The sequence below is a fragment of the Elaeis guineensis genome, chromosome 12 (assembly GCF_000442705.2).
Source record: "Elaeis guineensis isolate ETL-2024a chromosome 12, EG11, whole genome shotgun sequence".
Lineage (NCBI taxonomy): Eukaryota > Viridiplantae > Streptophyta > Magnoliopsida > Arecales > Arecaceae > Elaeis > Elaeis guineensis.
Window position 1 is genome coordinate 27,774,295 of NC_026004.2, and position 20,620 is coordinate 27,794,914.

At 36.8% G+C, this 20,620-nt stretch overlaps 1 protein-coding gene across 2 annotated transcripts; it reads left to right on the forward strand.

Annotated features, from left to right (window-relative positions):
• The first annotated feature begins 429 nt into the window (after positions 1–429).
• On the forward strand, positions 430–19,736 carry LOC105054595 (beclin-1-like protein). 2 transcript variants are annotated; one of them, XM_010936140.4, is made up of 12 exons: positions 430–701; positions 889–985; positions 1,986–2,193; positions 7,493–7,848; positions 8,053–8,223; positions 9,413–9,537; positions 11,666–11,714; positions 12,708–12,866; positions 13,577–13,662; positions 14,793–14,864; positions 16,864–17,013; positions 19,297–19,736. In XM_010936140.4, the coding sequence occupies exons 3-12, from the start codon at positions 2,040–2,042 to the stop codon at positions 19,520–19,522; spliced, it is 1,548 nt and encodes a 515-aa protein (XP_010934442.1). In that variant the 5' UTR covers positions 430–701; positions 889–985; positions 1,986–2,039; the 3' UTR covers positions 19,523–19,736. The 2 variants fall into 2 exon arrangements, with proteins under 2 accessions (XP_010934442.1, XP_073103148.1); XM_073247047.1 differs by lacking the exons at positions 430–701; positions 889–985; positions 1,986–2,193 and adding an exon at positions 5,217–5,330.
• Positions 19,737–20,620: the final 884 nt, after the last annotated feature.

Consider the following 20,620-nt stretch of genomic DNA (forward strand, 5'->3'; position numbering starts at 1 on the left):
TGGCAGATGCATCTTCAGCAGTTTTCCAACATCCTGTCTAAGAGTTCTTAACTCGTTGTTTTACCAAGAAAAAGACCAATATTATTGGTTTTGTTTCATCTTTTTGTACAAAACTTTTTTTGTTCCAAAGGGAAGCTTCTTATCAATGATCTCGATTATATCTTGCTTGCTCTACTGCATCACATAGTTCGTCATGTAATTAGTTTTGTACAGAGAAGGGAAGTCAGGTCCCCCCTTGCAACGTTTCACATTTTCTACCTTGTGCCAGACTCATCCATCTAAAGAGTCCAGAGCTCTCCTAGCGCGCCACGTGTCGAGCTCTGGACTCTCCACGATGTTTTTTTTTTAATTTTTGTTTTCCAAGGCGTTTTTTCCAAGCAGGGGCAGCGTTTTTATTTTATTTTATTTTATTTTATTTTTCTTGTTTTTGTTTCGAACCCGAGCCCTCGCGGGCGCCCAACACCTCCCGCTCTCCTCCGCGCCGCCTCCCGCCGGTCTCCGCCGTCGCGTTCCTCCCCATCGTCACCGGCATCGGCCTTCCCCCTCCAATTTTCCTCAGGTGGTTTCCTTCCCACAGATCTCCGAAAAAGAGAGACGCCGAGCTCCTTCCTCGTCTCCTCGCCGCCACCCCCCACCGGTCTCCGCCGTTGCCTTCCTCCCCATCGTCACCGGTGTCGGCCTTCCCCTCCGATCTCCCTCAGGTGCTTACCTTCCCACAGATCTCCGAAAAAATAGAAAGAAATGAAAAGAAAAAGAAGGGAAAAGGGAAAAAATTGATCAATCTGTGTGGGAGGAGGTCTTGCCTTTTAATTTTTTCACCTTTGCTTGGTTTTCGTTGATTTTTCCTATGTTTTCTCCTGGTTTTTCCTCTTCTTTTTCCGTTCTCAGGGGTCCCAATCGGGAGGGAGGCTCGGAGCGGCCGAATAGGGAAGTTTAGATCCGTTCTCAAGGGTCTCAGTCGGGTGGGAGGCTTGGAGCGGCCGAGGTAATTCTCTCTCCCCCTCTCTCTATTTCCTCTGTGTCGTTTTCTTTTTCCCGTTAAAATTTAATGCTGTTGGATCCCAAAAGAAAAGGGGTCGGTCCAAACCTCCAAAAAGGGATTATGATTAGCAATTTTACTCTGTTGGAATTATTGGCCTTTTTTCTTTTCTTTTTTTATTTTATTTTATTTAGAGGTGGTTGGTATTTTTGTAATAGTAGTTGTCCCCATAGTTTGTTGATAACTATGTGTGTTTTTGATAAGTAATTGAAATATATGAAGGCATAATTATTTTGTAAATTTAATACATATTCTGTCGCCTGAGCTATTTGGATTTAGTGGAGGGTCTAGTATAGAGCCAGGGTTTAGTGATTCCTTATAGGGTAGTTGGTGATGAGCTGTCCTAATATATTTGTCACTGTTACTAGAATTCCTGTTGATGTTAGTATGGTAAAGATAATATATTCGAATTTTGAAAAGAATAAATGAATAATTCAACAAATATAGCAAGCTTAGTTCTCCAATATTTCACTTAACAAAATCATAGAAGTTTCCGTATGCGGGAATATTTATTATAGATTATCTGGTGGTTGGTTGGCGCCGGGAAACAAACCTACTTGTTTCTCTACTTTCATCCTTGGATTTCATACATGCCTGAGTTTGTTATATGCCTGTAGGAGAAGTTTATTTCTTGTATTTTCTTAGTATGGCATGGTTACCAGGGTTGTGATAGCACCAAGTTTATATGGGTCACGTATAATCCTCCATGATGGATGTCATGAGTAATTGCATATTTCTTTCTCTTGGTTTACATGTAAGATGGATCAAACAGGGATTAGATGCTATATTTCCTTGCTCTCTTCCATATATTATCAACTATATGTGCCTAAGTTTTATATGTGCACAGCATTTTTTATTCTTAACTTAAAGTGGCATGCTTGTCGTGGTGGTGACCGACTGAGTTTACATTTGGTAACTACTATTCTGCAATATGCTTCCATGGTAGGTGACATTAATAAGGAGAGGAAGAGGACAAAACACTAAACCTTAAAGGGAGCAGATGAAAGACGAAATCAGAGAAGGAGATAAAGGGAGGAGCTTCCCTTTGGATCCCAATCTTCCTAGATGGGTTTGCCAGAACTGCCACCATGCCCTCTGCATAGTTGGGGTTGAATCCTATGCTGACAAGTTCTTCAATGACCCTTCTCGCTCTGGTTAGGTTTCCCTCTACTTCCAGTTTCTCATCCTATCTCTTCTTTGATTCTGATAATGCTTGACTTGATTGTTTTATTTCTCTTTTTCTTGTTTGATCTGTTACAATTTCTTGCAATTTTGCTTTTGAAATTTACCAATCAGGATAGCCATTTCATTTTTCTTGTTTGAACTGCTGCTTTTTTTCACTATCTCTTTTATGTTCTGTTTTTTGATGAAATGAATGACTGAATCAATTTGCAAACTCATTGATTCATTTAGTGTACATTTGGTTGCGAGGAAATTAATGGGAAAGGAAAAAGAAAAGTATTTTTTTTAAGATCTATAATATGAGCTTTACAATATTCTATTGAGACAAACAGATGGAAACTATATTTTGCAAGAAAAGTGAATCTTATCGCACTTATCTATGCAACCAAAGTTGCCATTATCAATTTATCTTAATTGGGTGATCTCTTCTAGTTATTGTGTTTAACTTCAAGGCCTATGTGTGCCATGACTAATCATGCTTCAGGAAATCATCTTTCTTTGTTATTTAGGAGGCTCATGGTGATGGTTCTTGATCATTGTTTTTTCCTCCTTAATCTATGTCTATAGCACTCCTAAAAGCAACTTGAATGGGTTTTGGGTGTACCAGTGGAATTCATTAAAATAAAACTTAAAATTTTCTTCTCTTATCAACTCAAATTTTCTATGAAGTAGCATGAACAATGAGTTATTTTTCTATTATTATATCTTTTACTATGTCATTGAATTTACATACTAACTTATCAATATATATTAAGTGACATGATTAATGAGTTACATCATCATATCTTTTAACTATAGAGATGCCAATTTTAGCTGACCCACCAAATACCTGACCCATTTAGAACCTGGGTAGTTTATATGAGTTCTAAAAAAAAAAAATCCGAAGCAGGGTTGGGTGGGGTACGGATAATGGCATGCCCCGCCCTTGGATCGGATCCGATATAACTTTAGTCTAAATCCCCCTTTCAAGATTATAATTATTTTGTAATGTTTACGTGATGAGTTTCTTATTCGATCCGACCTGACCCTTTTTATCTACCCGACCTGACTCGACCTGAGGTGGGCATGGGTTTGGGGTTTTTAATTGCGGGGCGGGTATGAGTATTGGCTGACTTGACCCATACTCAACTCGTTGCTGTTCCTATTTAAGTATCATAATTTTCCTTATAATCAAGCAACTCTTTACTGGTAAAGTTCTCTAGCATACAAGATCTTTTTTTCGAGGAAAAAAGTATGCAAAAATTACTAGCTAGCTCATATAAAAATATTTATATTTTGTGAATTAATAGCTATATAAGTAAGTGTTTTAATTGCAACGATTCAGGATCTCATCCAAAAATCTAGCTAGAAAGTATTGTTTAGGTTACTTGGCCTTGTATATGTATCCAAGATCCCCACAACACATCCCATCTGGAGCTAACATATGCCCACACAGTTCTTGACATTCTCTCCTTATTTAATCCTTATCTTCCTGACCAGTCTAAGAGTCCTAATACAATCAAATTTGATCACAAACACCGTGATTAGGTTGTGGTCAATCTCAAAAGGACCCATGTTGTAGTGCCACCTAGTCCACACGGGTTATGGGCTGGGTCTACTTTGAGATCATTTGCAACAATCCATGGCCTTATCCAAAAACTTAGCTAGAAATTATTATTTGGGTTTCTTGGCTTTGCATAAGTATATGATATCCTTAGGGCATAATTGATATGGGACTAAACACATACTTGCATGGTCCCTCACATTTATGCTTGATAAACATTTTTATTTCCTAAACATCTTTTAACATAATAGATATTAGCGATAATAACTTTGCATGTTTCTTTTATGTAGCTCTGTGTATGCACCAATTGAATTTAAGAAAAATGGAAATGCTTTGTGTCCAAAAATATAAAAAAGAAAAAAAACTAGGTGCAGCATTTCTGCTTTTGTTTAAGTTAACATGTAAATACTACATAATATTTTAGGTTATCAATATACAAAATTACAAATTAAATAACATTTAAAGCAGGGATTCAGGTCCTAGCAGGACATCCTGTGGGACACCAAGATGGGTACTATCCCATATGTTGAAGCAGGCCATCTCATTAGCATCCTAGCATCCCGATCGGGGTATCTTGAGACATCCTCTGTCCCAAGTGTCGGGACAGGGTGGGACGGCGATACGTCCCGTTCTATAAAAAAATCGAGACAGTCCCATTTTACGGGATTTAAAATCTTGATTTGAAGTAAATTATTTAATTTTGTTTGCCATAATATCTAGTACCACATACCTACTCTCTCCTTCCCACCCACCTTGCCCACTCTCTCTCTCTTTTATCACAAACCAAACTGTTGGCTGCTCAGCCTCCACCAGCCCTCCTATCAGTCACATCACCTTGTCCATCTCCAGGTAGAAAAGGCTAACAACCTCCTTGCCACCTTTCTATTTACCTACATTGGATGCAAGGTGCTCTTTCATCTCTTGTTCGACAATGCTTATATCTATAACGCTCATTTTATATTTTGTAATTGTAAATTACTTCTTTTCTAATGGATGTTTGATGTTGCATTACTAATAGATTTTGCATGTCCTTTTTTAAAAAAAAAATTAATTAGGAGTATTATTTGGTGGTTGTTGACCAATTATATGATCTTGTGTATGCCATTAGATGGTTTCTTGAATTTTTTTCCTAATTTCTTTTCTTCTTCAAGGAGGAGCATACCCAAGTCCAAAGTTTTGGGTGGCAGATTTTTGCTGTGGAAGTATGCTAGTTTTTCTGTACAAGTTGTATATTGTTTTCTTTTCCTAACTTTGTTTTTTTTCCTGATAATAAATCTCTTTGGACCAACGTTTGCAATCTCAGTACCTGGTACCACATTGGTATGTTACCGGATTGGTACGAGATGGTCGGTTTAGTATGATATGCAACCCATACCGAGATAGGTCCCCTTTTTTCTCACTTTTATCATGGTACTATTTGAAACTGGGCTGTACAGATTCATACCGAGGAGAACCAAGTGGTTTCTCTTGATTCAGAACTGAACATATTAGTTCTTGTAGCAAACCGGCATACCGAATCGGCGCTGCACAGGTTCAGTACAGTACGGCCCAAACCGGATGGTTCGGGTGGGTTTTGTAATCCTTGCTTTGGGCTCATGCTTTCTCTTTGCCATTTGCATTTATGTTTTAAATAAATACAATATTTTGGCTTGATTGCATTTTTATAAACTACTAAGAATTTTTGTTTGTGAAGTTGATCTCCATGGAATTTGTTTCCACATGTGTTAGAGTTTACTAAAACATGTTTTCTATAGGATTTACCCATAACATTCTCTAATCTTTGAGAGTCAGATATTGCATAGACAATCGTTTCAATCAAGAGCACACATCTATAATTAAGGCCAATGTATGTAATCAAAAATCCTTTATTGGATTTTGCTGTTATTTTTATTCACTTGGTCACCTTCCCACCGCTGGCACTGGTATCAACATTGCCAAAACCCCCTTGGGGCTGCTATCATCTATAAATTAAAGTCTTGTTTATCATACCTCAATAGGAAGAGAAGAATGACAGAGGAACTTGATGATAACTAGGAGAAGTGGCTCTTGCAAAAGGAATCTGGTTTAGATTAATAACTAATATATGATTTTTCATGAAGCTTAACCCCCTTGACGATGATGGCCTTGACAGTAGCACCCTCTGTTGAGGGGTTGCTAGCTTTCCTATTTCCTAGGCTGAAAGTCGCAATTAGTGCTAGGATTCATTTGTTGCTCCACAAGGATTTAGGCCTCAAAACTTTCTTCTTTTTTAATGGAAAACTACTGTTTATTTTTCAGTATTTTCAAAATCCTAAAGTAAACTGTATCATTATGAAATTTCATGTAAGCTTTGCTATGGCAAGCTTAAAAGTAGGTTCTGTATTTCAACCTGGCATATTAAACACTTTGAGAGGAGTTACAGGATGTTGATATCATGCCATTAGATAGTGGGCTTTTAGAATTCTTCTCCTTTTGGTGCTTAGAGGGGAAAAGTTACTTTTCTAATAGTTGTTCCTATAAGCCTAGGTACAAATCCTTCCTTTTTCAAGATTGGAGGGCTCGAAGTACTGGGGAATTTCTACACCGTGTTTTCCTTTTTGATGTTCTTAATTGCTTTTGAGAGGAAGGATTTGCAAAATTTAATTGGACCATCCAATTAGAAAATAAAATTAGGGCAGCAAGTGAAGCAAGTTTTTCATGCATAACTCAAGCTTATTAGACTAGGAAATATGCTAACCTCAAATATCATTTAAAGCTAATGAGCTGTTCTTAAACATCATTTTAATCTTGACTCATGAACATCATTTGAAGCTTACTTATGACTGACATAAGCCTTGAATGCTCTGAAATTGCAAAAATAATTGGAAACTAGGCATGGCTCGATGGCAACTTCGTTCAAGCTTTGCTTGCTTGGCAAACAAGCTAAGCTTGAATTTATGTTGCCAACCTTTGCTTAAGCTTGAATATCCATTTCACATAACAAGTAATCCTCAGCAGGTTACCATTTGCTTTTAGAGAAAATATGTAGTCATCATTAGTAGGCAGTGGGCACATTAAGTGATCCTAGCCAAGTCTAAGGCATTCCTTAGCTCTGACGACACCACTTAAGCCTTGATCCAAGCTTTGCCCATCCAGAACATATGCCAAGCTGAACCTAACCTAAATATTTATGTTGTTAAAGTCGTGGGAGAAAACTAGTATATTCTAGACATCATAATGAAGATAATCACAGTCATGTTTAAGCTTTAGACCATAAGTTCTTTCACATTTGAGGGTTGTTAGGAATCAAGTGCTGCATGTTTAAGGCAGCAAATTCTCATAAAAGATTGTTGTAATATAATTTTCAAGCTTGAGTGTATCTTGATTATCTCAAATTGTATGCTCATTGCTATCGTGGAAGCAACCGTGGTGCTGGAGAAATGTAAATAATGAGTTAGCTATCACTTGTTTTCTTCCTTTTAATGTGAAAGAGGAAAAGCAATACCTAAAACAACATCTAATTTCATTTCATTGAAATTTTAAAATTGCTTTGTAAGTGTAGGTTAAATGATTGACATCTAACTTAATTATACACACAGTTGTAATTTTCTCATGCAATGCATATATATTTTACTAGTGTATATAGAATGCTCTTGGTATCTAAGTGTCTATTTTAAAAATATTTGAATGTAATTTTATAATCTATATGTTTATTGCTATTTGGAAGTGCATTGTCTATACTAGGAATTTTGGCCTTTGAATGCTTATAGGAATGCAAGTCTCTTCAGTCCAAGGGAGTGTGATGGGATCTAGTCGAATGGACCATTCATTTGTTGTGTTGCCAAAACAAAAAGCTCAGGGTCATGGGGTCCCACCCCGCCCTCGTGGTGGGCCTCCGCATTCTGAGACTAGCCAGTTAACAAAGGCAATGGAGGAATCTTTTGTTGTCTTGCCACCTGCTGCTGCTTCTATGTACAAGGGCGAGTCTACATCCGAGGGAGGAGGGGTCCAAATACCAGCATATGGTGAAAATCCAAGTAATCCTTTGCAAGCAAACAATGGAGGGTTTCACTCGACCATAACTGTCTTGAAGAGGGCATTTGATATTGCAACATCCCAAACGCAGGTACACTTAGCTATTGGTTTTGCATAGAGCACCAATTGCATGTCCAATGCATTCTCTTTTGTTTTGTACGTTTGGAGCTTAATTGCACTATGTCTGTAGTTTGATGTGTTTTATGTTATACTTGTAATGCTACTGATATCTGATGTCAAAAATTGGAAATCTGGTTTGCTTGTATTTTTTCCATTCTGATGCAATCTTTAACAGGTCGAGCAACCTCTTTGTTTGGAATGCATGCGGCTGTTGTCAGATAAACTAGATAAAGAGATTGAAGATGTGAATAGAGACATCAAAGCTTATGAAGCATGTTTGCAACATTCTGAGTTGGAGTCGTATGCTGTTCTTAGTGAGGCTGACTTTCTTCGGCAGAAGGATATGGTATTTGTTTTGAATAACTGTCATTCTAACTAGGCATATTTTTGGTTATATGTATTTCACTCAAAATACATCCTTTTATCTAATGATGTAAAATCTTAAAGTTCTTCTAAATTCATGCCTAAACAAGCCAGAAATAGGTCACATTGGACAGCATAGTTTGCAGATATAGATGATGTCATATGGAATAAGAAACAAAAGTTATGTTGATCTGCACAATGCTTATCTTGAAGGAGCTTAAATGAGTTCACTAAATTGCATGATGAAGTAATGTATTTTACAGCTCACCATGTTGTCATTCTAATATTGCTTTCTGTAAATGGTTATACTCCATGATTCTCTTCTGGTAACTCCAGTATGTCATGACTGCAACTTTCTATCATAAATATGTTGGATTTTCTCTAACGTATGGTTCCAAATTCTACATTTAATATGAAGTTATAAAAGCATAGTTAAGAAACCCCACAACAGCACGACTGAACTAATCATACTGCTGGGAAGCGTGTTTTGACTAGATAGAAAGTCTGTTATGGTTCCATTAGTCTTATCTGAAGAATGTGCATGCTATATTATTTTCATTTTAAAGCCTTCGATATCAGTATGATCAGCAAACCTTTTTTCCACCTATCAAGGTACTTGTAAGCATGTTCTTTCATGTTTTTCCGCTGCTTGATCAGAGCACTTAAAGATCTTTTACCAGTCCATCCATGTAAATAAAGCAGACTTGTACATGTTTGCCTTTTTTGGTGTTGAAGGCTATAATTTGACTTCTAGAAGCGGCACCATAAGGAAGTTGGCAAGTGAGTAGAAGTGTTTACTACTTCGTAGAATCAATAGGAATATATGCTGTCATACGAATCTATAAGCATCAAAGAATAAGCAGATATGATTACTTTATTTTAACTTCTTATCAGACATGTTTTGTCATTGTGAGTATCTCATTTGATACTTTGGTCAAATATCCTGTGTTTTATTTTTTATTTTTTTTCAGTTGTATGAAAAATAAAAGATGATGATCAGATATTGGACCAAAAATTATTTTGCTGTCAATTTAGCTGTCTGCTTGTTTATCTATCCATTAGTGATATTTGCTAAGGAAACAAGAACTGATAAGCAAATTAACCTTTTCTAAAGATGTGTTGCTAGTCTTTAGAGCTGTTATTTTTTTCATATATTTTATTGCTTTTTTAAGATTGAGGAAGAAGAGAGAAGACTTCAAGCTGCAATTGAGGAAACTGAGAAGCAGTTTTCAGAAGTAAAGGCTGAAATGAAGGCGATAGAAGCAAAGTCCAAGCTCTTTAAGGATTTAGAGGAACGGTGGGTACTTTGAATCTTTCATGCTTTGACAATTCTTTTAGTCTTTGAGTTCTTGCTTTAGACTTACAGCTTCTTGACCATTTTGCATAGGAATTTCACATAGATCTTTTGAGGATGATAGGATGTTTACAGTGGGATCTAAACATAAAGGGCCATTACCCAGTTATGGTCTGGCAACCCATGGACCTTGGTGGGGTGGATTGGGACAGACCTAACCTTGCCATTTTTTGCACAAAGTGGCTGCCCTTGGGCTCAAAATCATGCCACCACACTTGTTGGCCCAAGCTGTTTAGCTTAGCACCAAGTAGTAGCCCATATAATGGGAACTAGACATGATTGCATAATTTCCTTCTAAGTTAGGTTTTGGCACTCAATTCATGTTATTGTTCTTTGGTTCTTTGTAAATATAATTTGTTCCTGACATCTTAATCATATTCGGAAGCTGAAAATAAAATGGCATAAATTATATCATATGCACTTGCGCTGTTCCCCTTGTCAGCCCAAGCTGTTTACCATAGCACCAAGTGATAGCCCTTATAATGGGATCTAGTAATGATTGCATAATTTCCTTCTAAGCTAGGTCTGGCACTCAATTCATATTATGGTTCTTCGGTTCTTTGTAAATATAATTTGTTCCCGAAACCTTAATTATATTCGGAAGCTGAATATGATACAGTTAAACTGTCAGGTATGGTACTTTAGTGGATACATGTAAAATATTCCATTTGAGTTGGTGGTTTTACTCAGGACAAGCATTGAATTCCATGTGTAAAATTCTCGGGTTCCTATATTGTTGAGAAAGTGTGAAGGAGTGAGATGGAATATTTGATGGTCTGTGGTGGTAACCCAACATTCCAAGCTGATTATGAGCAAGCAAATCAAGCATGTCTGCAGATCTTTTGATATGTTACCTGCAGACAAACTTAAAGTGGGATGGGATATCATATATAACTATGGTAGCACCTAATCCATGCAAATGGTTTGTTACTAATTTATTCAACGAAGGTTGTAAAGGACATAATTTTTTTCTTCACAAGGAGCTTAGAGGCTTAAGCTAAAGCTTAAGGAAGGCTTGATGGAGTGAAATAAGATGCATCCTCAAACTATTCTTTTTTAAGTTATGGTCAGGACTCGATTTCTTTTGGGATACATCATGTTTATTTTATTGTCCATCTTGTAGCCAGAAAGTTAAATGCGAAGATCAAATATCATATATTATAAGCCGTTGGTGTTTTTATTTGCATATGAATAATTCTTTGTAATGTACTGCTATAAAAGGTTGAACTAATTTGAATTTTTGGAGCACTTCAGGTTAAATTAGGAATTTTCTGAGGGGCTTTCTAGATGTAAATGATATGCCTGTTTCTTCATTATCTTTTTTTATTGACATAATTTTAAGAAATTATCACTAAAGCAAGGCTAAGCTTGTCATCTTATTAAATTCTTGTTATTGTCAATGGCATGCCATATGCATGACACTTTTGAAGCACATCTAGGCTTCATTTTTCTACTTTTATTGGATGTGTGTTGATATATCTCTTATCCCTTCACATTCCCTGTCTTTTTTAATGAAAACAGATATGTGTAATCCATTTGCTATCATTATTTTTGGTTCTTTACTTGCTTTCTTGATGGAATTTTAATAACATACATAACTTACCTTTGGTTCTACTAATCGTCCTATGCTTTCTTGTTCCTCCTATACATTCAGCTTTATAGTTGCTGGCAGAGTTATGCAAGGAGAAACAATTTTTTTTAAAAAAAAGGTGAATGCTTTCTAGCAAATAAGCATGGTGATTGATCATATCTGTTATGATTGGCTGCAGTGTTTCAGTGCCTTTTTAAAGAAATTTCAGTGACAACTGGTCTTATGTTGCAACTGTGGGTGAATATGATCCATATTTATATATTGTTAATGATATGGTAGAATTTTTTGTTTCTTTATAGTAGTTGTACCTATTTGTGGGGTTGTACTTCTTCATATTCAGTTTGTAGAATCAAATGCTGTTTCAAATCGGTGGTTGGATTTAGCTTGTTGTCTTTGAGATTCATGCTTCTCTAAATTTCACTTAGTGACTGTTATTTTTGAGAAACTTATGTTTGAAGCTGCTTTTATTCTTGTGTTCAGTTATTGGCATGAGTTCAACAATTTCCAGTTCCAGCTGATATCTCATCAGGTAACTTCCAAATGATTCATGTTTCTTAACAAACTTTTTTTTTTCAGTCAAAGTTTTCAATTTATTCCATCTTAAAGGTTTCTTTAGTTCGATACGATTTTATTTATAATTGATGAAAAACATCTTTCTCCTTATCAACATAAGTTTCTGTTTTTCCAACCCAAAAAAGAAATTGGTTGCTGATTATTTCACTGTTGCTTATGTGGCTGATGATCACTAGTTACTTAGTAAATTTAACATGCATACAACCCATCTTTATGGAATGAAAAACAAAATCACCATTCCAGTACATATTCAGAGAACTCTGAACGCAAAAACTCATGTTTAACTCATCATTTTGATTGCTTTTTTATTTGCTTATTTAACTCAACTTTTGCCTGAGGCTCAGAGCTAAGCGATTTGCTTTCTCAAGCCATATAATTTTTGCCTGGGTTGTATCTCCTAGAGCATAACCTGGGCTGTTGATGCATGTGTAGTCTTGTGGTTTTTCATGAAACTTTAATTTGTTCCCTTCATATATTGATTATTTTTAGTTGTTGGTTACATTCCTCGCCTATCATTGTCTCTTTATGTTATATAGGTTTACCTGTAAAAGATCATAGATGCATTAACTTATTATTTTGCATCAAAAGTCACCTGTTTTAGGCCTTCTGGAGAATGCAATCAATTCAGCCTTTTGTACATGTAAACTGCACGAAGTTTGTGAAACCAAGTCCATTTCATTCATTATTTTTTTCAACTGCACCCTCAGAATATCTTTTCTTCCATGAGGGACAGTGTTCATTAATGTAGTTGGTCATGGAAGTTATAATGTTCCGAAGAGTTGTGGGCAGATTGGTGCATCTTGGCTCGTTACATAGTGCATCTCCATAATTTTTCAGGGACAATCTTAGTGTATTGTCCTATGGCATTAGCAATTAAATTCATGTTACTTTAATTTATTTTCTTCATCCAGTCAACTTATAGTTTGGTTTTGTTTTTTAAATACAACAGGAAGAGAGAGATGCAATTTTGGCTAAGATAGAAGTTTCTCAAGCACATCTTGAATTGCTGAAACGCACCAATGTGCTGAATGATGCCTTTCTTATTTGGCATGATGGAGAATTTGGAACTATTAACAATTTCCGACTTGGCCGTCTTCCAAAGATACCGGTATTTGATGCCAAAATTAAGTCATATGGCTATTTAGTTATAATTTTCTTTTACTGATCTTTACATATACCAAGTGTTCTGCTACTAGCTTTCTTTGTGCAGCTAATAATTTCTATCTGTGCGTCCATGTGTGTGTATATATTGATATATTTTGCTTGATTGATCTGTTGCCTTGTTTTACTTCCCTTAGCATTTTCCTTGTGCCTTTCTTTACCAAAGTTTTTTCTCTTTTGTCATGATTCCTTATTACTACATGCATTTTGGAGGATCAATCCTTGGTTCCATGAACTTAGACTGACCAATGTAGTCAATCTTTATACCTGCATACTAGCTACTGGCCATATAGTTCAACTCGTAGGCCGCACCCTTGCCGAATTTGCCTTGGCCAAGAATTTTGCGCCAATTCATAGTGTTTTGACATCAAGCCAACAGCTGGTTGTAAAATCTATTTGGTCCTTCTATATTGCCTTCTTGACTTACTAGAGTTGTTCACTTGAGATGGCCCCACATTTAATCGAAGGCTTGGAAAATATGAAGCTTTTTCTAGCAAATTTTTTTTTTGTTTGTATGCTTTTGTTTTCTTGTTTTATTTTTTGGTTGTTAATGTGAGAAATTTTCATGTGAGAAGTATTTTCTTGTAAGCTTTATTCTTCATGTTTCCTTTGTTGGATGCTAACACATTTTCCTGACCATTGTATGGTATCTTTTAGGTTGAGTGGGATGAGATAAATGCTGCTTGGGGCCAGGCATGTCTTCTTCTGCACACAATGGCATCTTATTTTCGGCCAAAATTTTCGTATCCTTGCACTGAAATTGCATAACTCATGAGATAATTTCCGCATTCATTTTATTTTCTTTTTTTAACTTGAAAGTATTAGGATCATGGATTATCAAATCAACCCGATCTAGGCAGTTCAGCTCGTACCGAATTGGACTGATGCTAAGTTGGAATTGTTCACAAGGTCATTTTGGTTCATAGGTGTTAGGCCTCCTTCCAGATGGTTCGAACCTTGATAATAACTTAGTATTAAGTCAACAGGTGTTTACTTATTATTAGTAACCCTCCCCACTCGGTTTGAGGCTATCCTTCCCATGATGCTTCAAGAGCGTTCGATGCTCTCTTTCATTCTCTCTCTTTCTCTTAGGATCCTTGGCTAGCTAAACCGGTAGAAAACCTCCCCCTCCCACTTGATTGAAACCCTAGCCTTGCATTGATGACCTTCTATTGATGCTGTCATCCATCTGTGTCTCCTTGCACATGGTTCACAGGTGAATCTCTCCCTCCCTCCCTCCCTCCCTCTCTCTCTCTCTCTCTCTCTCTCTCTCTCCGGCCCTCCGTCTCCCTGTTTCTGTATGCCCTGGAATAGCACGATACAATCATACTATCTTGAACCAGTCGCCGGCTAGTACGGTTGCTAGTACTAGTTTTGTGAACCTTGATCAGGATGATTCCATGATGCCATTACTTCAATAAGCTTTAGACAAGCCTTTACTATTAATTGACATGCACATAAGCATATCCTCATTCATTTTTTTCTTGCCAATCCTATATGCGCTAGTTTGGTGCAGTAATTGGTGAGGAACCCCAAGTGGGATCAGGCTTGTGGATTATAGATATTCTCTGGGCTGTGGTCCCTTGCTACTGTTGCTGTGGGTAACATTAGTTGGAAGCTTGAAAGGATAAATTAACCTTTGTACTTGCATACTTCCTTTTTCTCTCATACATGAATTTTTGGGTGGGCAATGCCAAGTTTTGTTTTCTGAAAATGCTTCTTGAAATACCACTTGTTGTCTGTTGAGGTTGTGCATATGAGATCTTCTCATGCATCTATAGTGTAATATTTTGAGCTAGAACCATGCATGAAGCACTGCATTTCTTTAAAAAAATTATCTGGCATAGGAAACATCCTTTATTCTTTTCAATAGATATCGGATCAAGATTATTCCAATGGGAAGTTACCCTCGCATTATGGACAGCAACAACAATACATATGAACTGTAAGTTGACTTCCGATGCTCTGTAAGTTAACTTCTGATGCTGATGCTCTGTAAGTTAACTTCTGATGCTGATATGATCATTTCGCATGGTTGTTGAAAAAACATTAACTGCATTTCTCCATGCACCCTTATTTGTCTATAATCTCTTTGTTGCAATATTTTCACTTTTCAGCCTTGTGATTTTTATTGCAAATTGTTTGTACTTTTACCATAAAATCATAATCTGTCAGTCATTAGATTCTAGATGATTATTATGTTATTTACTTTATTTTGCATAAATATGTTTTTGATGTTGATAAATTTTGTAACCTATGCATTTCTTTATAATTTACATTTATTTGTGCTTAGGTGGAATGAAATCATAAAAATTTGCAATTTTATTTGATGATTGAATGAGCAGATATTGAAGTGTTCCTTGTTAATCATCCAAATATTGTAGTTTGCAATTGTCAAGTTAGGGTTATAATATTAAGGTTCTTATTATATTTTTTAAAAAAGAAAAGAAAAATTGAGCTTTACTTAATTGTTGTGTTTACACTGTTATGTTCAGTGAAAATTTCTTTGATCAGCAATAATCTAAAATATGAATGAAATTTTAGTGGGAATCAATGTGAACATAATATGCCTATTAAAATCAATTTTCATGCGACAACATGGTTGGGATCATTATTTGTTATTTCTTAGTACTAAATCAAAGAATCATGATATTGGCAAAGAAATTCTCTATAAAAATTAGACAATGAAATAAGGAGTAAGAGATTTTTCTGGAAGATTGTTAACCCTGCATGCATGTGAGACCTAGGTGAAAACTATGGAAGAAACAAGAAGGCCAAAAATGTTGTATGGTCTGGAGGATCGGAGCTAAAGAGTGTTTAGATGCAATATGAGCCTTGTGGATAATATGCTATAGTATGTCAGTGTTGACAACTTGACATTAGGAAGGGAAGAGTTGGAATCAAGGTCTGCAATCTCAGTACCAGGTATTGTACTGGTACATTAACGACTCGGTCCAGTACATAGCTTCCGGCCCGTTTTTTTCTCAGTTTTTATGATGGTACCTCTTGAAATTGGGCATTATGGGTCACCACCAAACAGAATTGGGTGGTTCTGTTCAGTTCGGACTGATTCGGATCGGTATGGACCAGTCTCATTGAACCAGCAAGCTGACCCAATTACACTGGTTTGATTCTATCACCCTGAACCTGGCTGTTTGGGGTTATGCAATCTTGCAGATAGCAGTGTTCTTTTTTTTTTTTTTCCCCTCTCTTAAGTACACATATGTGTCCTTGCATAGGGTTCTTCCTTTGATCAAGTTCAACTTTGTTGAAGCTTTTGTGGTGACTAGGTTTATTCTGTGCTTTCTTGCTGTATTAGTTTGTGGAATTTTATATAAAATTCTCAAAGCTTTTTCTGGTTCACTCAGAGAAGGATATATTAGATGTATGATTTTCATAGGTAATGATTGTATTTTCATGTGCAACTTCTCTTAGGGAGAGGCAGTACATTAGATGTTCATGGGTTTCATTGGTACAGACCCTATAAGCATGTGCAGGTAAATACAGAAGAGGCCCCCGTAGGGGAGCAGATTGGATTATTTGGGATGGTTTAAGTCTTTCAGGAAATTATGAGAGGAGAAAGGTTTGGTTAATCAAGGTCGTAGCCCTTGATGAGCACAGATACACATATTGATAATACAACTAGGTTTTTTTTGTAATGAAATTCTCTTGGATGTGTTTGATGTATGCCACTGCTACCTAAGTCTTGTAATTGTACATGCTGTATGGTTTGAATTAGTTCTCATTTATGATTTCTTTGCTGGCCATCTCTTAATAGGCATGTTTGCTTGATTTAAATTGCGCTGCACATGTTGAATGCTGTATCATGAAGATCTATACCCGGTTCATAAAACTTGTAGAGTACTTAAATTGATTTGAGAACATGTAACTCCATTTTCTTTTCAGTCTCTGAATCTGAGAACATGGAGATTTCTCTTCCCCAGGTTTGGCCCAGTGAATTTATTTTGGAGCACTCGCTATGACAAAGCAATGACATTGTTCTTAACGTGCCTTAAAGAGTTTGCGGAGTTTGCTAACTTGAAAGACCAAGAAAACAATATACCACCAGAGAAGTGTTTTAAACTTCCTTATAAGTGAGTGTTCTCTTTCTTCTGAATCTTTCATTTTGCTGGTCATAAATGGCGTTAATAAAAGTTGTACAACCTATTCATGCAATGCGGAATCTATTTCTGTTACTGTTCATATTATTCCATCATATATGACCATGCTTAATATGATTTTGCTACTGTTTCTATTTATAAAGTTTCACAGTTTAGGGTTTTGGTGTTCAGATTACATTGCTGGACTTCTCAAGTATGACTGTGACACCTTGTCTTTTGCAACATTGAGTTTTTTTTTTTTTTGGTAGCAAAAAAAAAAAACACACATAATCATGTAGAATTGCCTTTAGACTGCCATGTATTTGAAACTGTATATTGGGTCTAAAAAATATGAAACTATCTTTTACCTGACCCGATCCAGCTCATAATCTAACCCAACCCATCAGCAAACTGACCTGGAGTCAATAACTCAATCACCCAAATTCAACCCTTTTTTCATGATATTGAGGAGATTTCTAGGGCATGGGAGAGAACCTCCCATCTCCCCTCTCCTCGAGCCCCTGTTTGCACCCTCCCTCTCTACCACCATCTCTATGTGCCACCGCTTGAAGTGCCTACACCACCATTGCCTTGTGCCACTGTTCGAAGTACCTCTACTGCCATCACCATGTGCCACTGCTCAAAGAGCCTCTACCACATGCTCTGCTGCTGTTGTGGGCTTCAGGCCTGACATGGGATTTTTGGTTGGGCTAGTTGCTGGATCCAGCTTTATGCTCACTTGCCACTGCTCGCCGATGGAGGCCACATTGACAGCCATGTTGAGCAGGGATGAGGATGAGGTCGAGCTCAGCAGCCACCATAGGTGATGGAGCTGAAGCGGGGGCAACCACACCGTTGGTGGGGAAGGTGGGTTGTGAGGGTGGATAAGGTTGTCTTGCTAGAGATGGAGGGTTCCGAGGATAGAGAGGAGCTTGCGAGAGTGGTTGATGACAAGAACGAGCTTGCTAGAATCGCCAGATTAGGCTCCCTTAGGCAGAGGGAGTTGAGATGCCATGCTCTCTTTCTCACTCTTTGCGATGGGTCACAAACTCATAGTGTTTAGACCTGGATTGGGTTGGGTTGGGTAGGATTAAGATTCGGCTTGGTCAGGTCAATATTTGACTCATTGACAGGTCTACCTCATCCCGAGTTATGATGTCATATTAAAATAAGTGGTATATCATAATATTTGTTTGATAAGCTAACTTCTAAATTCTGAAACTACACATAACTATTGTATCAGCGTGCATAACTGTAAACATAATATTGATGCCTTGGCACTGATACACAAATGACAGCTTATCCATAGCAATCTTCTGAACCTGCCTTTTGCCTTTATCAGGAAGCATATCTCAATTCAATATCACTGATATTTGATCTTTTGTCTTCAATTTTTATTCTATATCATCATCTTTGTATGTAAAGTGTCCTATCTATATGTTTATGGATCAATGCATGATCCAATAGGAACATCTTACAACTGGCCCATGATCTTCTGAGTTGGTCCTAAGATTGGTGGGGAATAAAGGAAGGGTACCTTAATCCTTGTTGAAAGATGTTGGAAAGGGAGGGGAAAAAACTAAGGTCAAATGGATGGAAGTTGCAAGAAAGGAGATGAATATGCTAGAGATGACATTAGAGATATCCTTGAGCAGGAATGCTTGGTAAATTAGGTTATGGTTAGCTGATTGACTCCTGATTCAAATAGTTGGGACCAGGCCTTATGGTTGTGGTTATAGTCATCTGATTGACCCTTGATTCAAAGTTACCTGTACTGTTAACTTGCAATTTGATTTACATAGTAACTGAAGGAAGAATAGAAACATCGAAGCAACAAGACAAATCTGCCCCCATCTCAAGCAGGAGATGCTTGCTTGCTTAAATTCTTATCATTTTTTCATTTTTCTTACTTATTTAGAACCCATGTTGCTACATTTCTCTTGTAACATTTGAATACATAGGTTAGTTTAAATACCCTAATATTAGAATTAGAATATGATGTTCGTTACTGTCTTAACAAAAAGTGCAACCTCCTTGCTTTCCTTGTCTATCCCATTCAGTCAGTTTCAACTCATCATTATCAATACCAGCTATCAAGAGTATTTAAGCTTTCATGCCTAAAGTTGCAACACTGCCTGAAGCATGAATAGGAAAGTGGTCCATTTTCTTAATTTTTTCTTGTGAATTTTTATGGTGTGGATAATGTTTAATGTTATTGCTGTTGTTGTTATTACCGTATATTTGCATTATTGTTTTTTGAAGAGTATTGTTTCATAGGATCGAGAATGACAAAGTAGAGAGCTATACCATCACCCAGAGCTTCAATAAGCAGGAAAATTGGACAAAGGCTCTAAAATACACATTATGCAATCTGAAATGGGTCCTGTTTTGGTTTGTCGGGAATACCAATTTTCAGCCCCTTTCTGCAATGGTTTCTTCTCAAGCTGATGTTCCAGCCCTTGGGTCACTCTACACAAAACAATCTGCTGACAGGAAGAGCTGATCAGTTGGACTTGAAACAATCTGCTGATTCTGAAAGTTGACCAGACACAACACTTACCATGTGAACTCGTGTATATAGAACAAAGTGTAAATTTTTCTGTTTGTGTACAGGAACTCAAGCCTTCTCGTGGTGGTAAATGATGAATGTTCTATTAATTCATCGGCTTGTATAACCAGACAAATTTTAGCATGTGGGACATTCAGCATTATATTCATCTTGCTTTTGTTCAGAATAAGTAGCAACTATAGGTATTAGAGTTTGCTTCCCATTATCTATTATGATGGTTACTATGGTGAGTGGACGAGATTATGGGTCATATAGATGCCACCCATGCCAATCGCTGACTCCTACCGACTTCAGTGATTAATGGTTAAGCGGTCGTAATCTATCTTGATGTGATCAACTTTTAGATCTTGTGGTATGTCTTTTACCATTTTTTGTGTTGGTAGAAGTTCAATTCTAACAAACAAAGAGGGATGAAGTTGGAAGCAAAACATTTTTTGGCAGATCTCAGGATCAAAAAGCCGTCATGGAATAACCATCGGAGGTTATTTGACTTGAAATATTACTTGATGTTTTCTGCAGAACACGTTTTTTCAGATTTTTCTATCTGATATTTTGGTCTATAAGGTATCAGGTCCTAGTATTAAAAATCGTAGGTTTGGTTTGTAGAATCCGGTCTGTTTAATAAAGTGGTTGGGTTCAAGTTTAACTTTTTCATCTGTATTTGATCTGACTTGTTTATGAATCCGACTTGGTCTTTGAGTGGATTGGGCATGTTATTATCATTGTAAAGCTACGAGTAAAGGTGACTCTTGGAGTTTGACCAATTCTCTAATGCATTTATGCAATGTCTCAATCTTTGTCTTCTAGCGCAATTTATATCCTGTCTTCCTGGTTTCTTTTCAGCCGGTCCTCAAATTAGTTGTAATTGATGGTCGCTGATACTTTGCCATGCTTTTAACATAATCTGTGTTTCTATCCGCTACTGCTGCCTGTCTATTGTTTCCCCATGTTTCTTTCAATTTGCTCCATGTTTTCCTTGTTGAGCTTCCATCCTTGATAAGTAGATTACGTTTCACAATTTATTTTATACAT

What these genes read in the sequence shown, in the direction of transcription:
- LOC105054595 (XM_010936140.4), top strand. Translation starts at nt 2,040, where the DNA reads ATGAAAGACGAAATCAGAGAAGGAGATAAAGGGAGGAGCTTCCCTTTG. An exon ending in TTTAAGGATTTAGAGGAACG is followed by an intron (nt 9,538 to 11,665) that starts GTGGGTACTTTG and finishes TCTTGTGTTCAG; the next exon opens with TTATTGGCATGAGTTCAACA. An exon ending in GCCGTCTTCCAAAGATACCG is followed by an intron (nt 12,867 to 13,576) that starts GTATTTGATGCC and finishes GGTATCTTTTAG; the next exon opens with GTTGAGTGGGATGAGATAAA.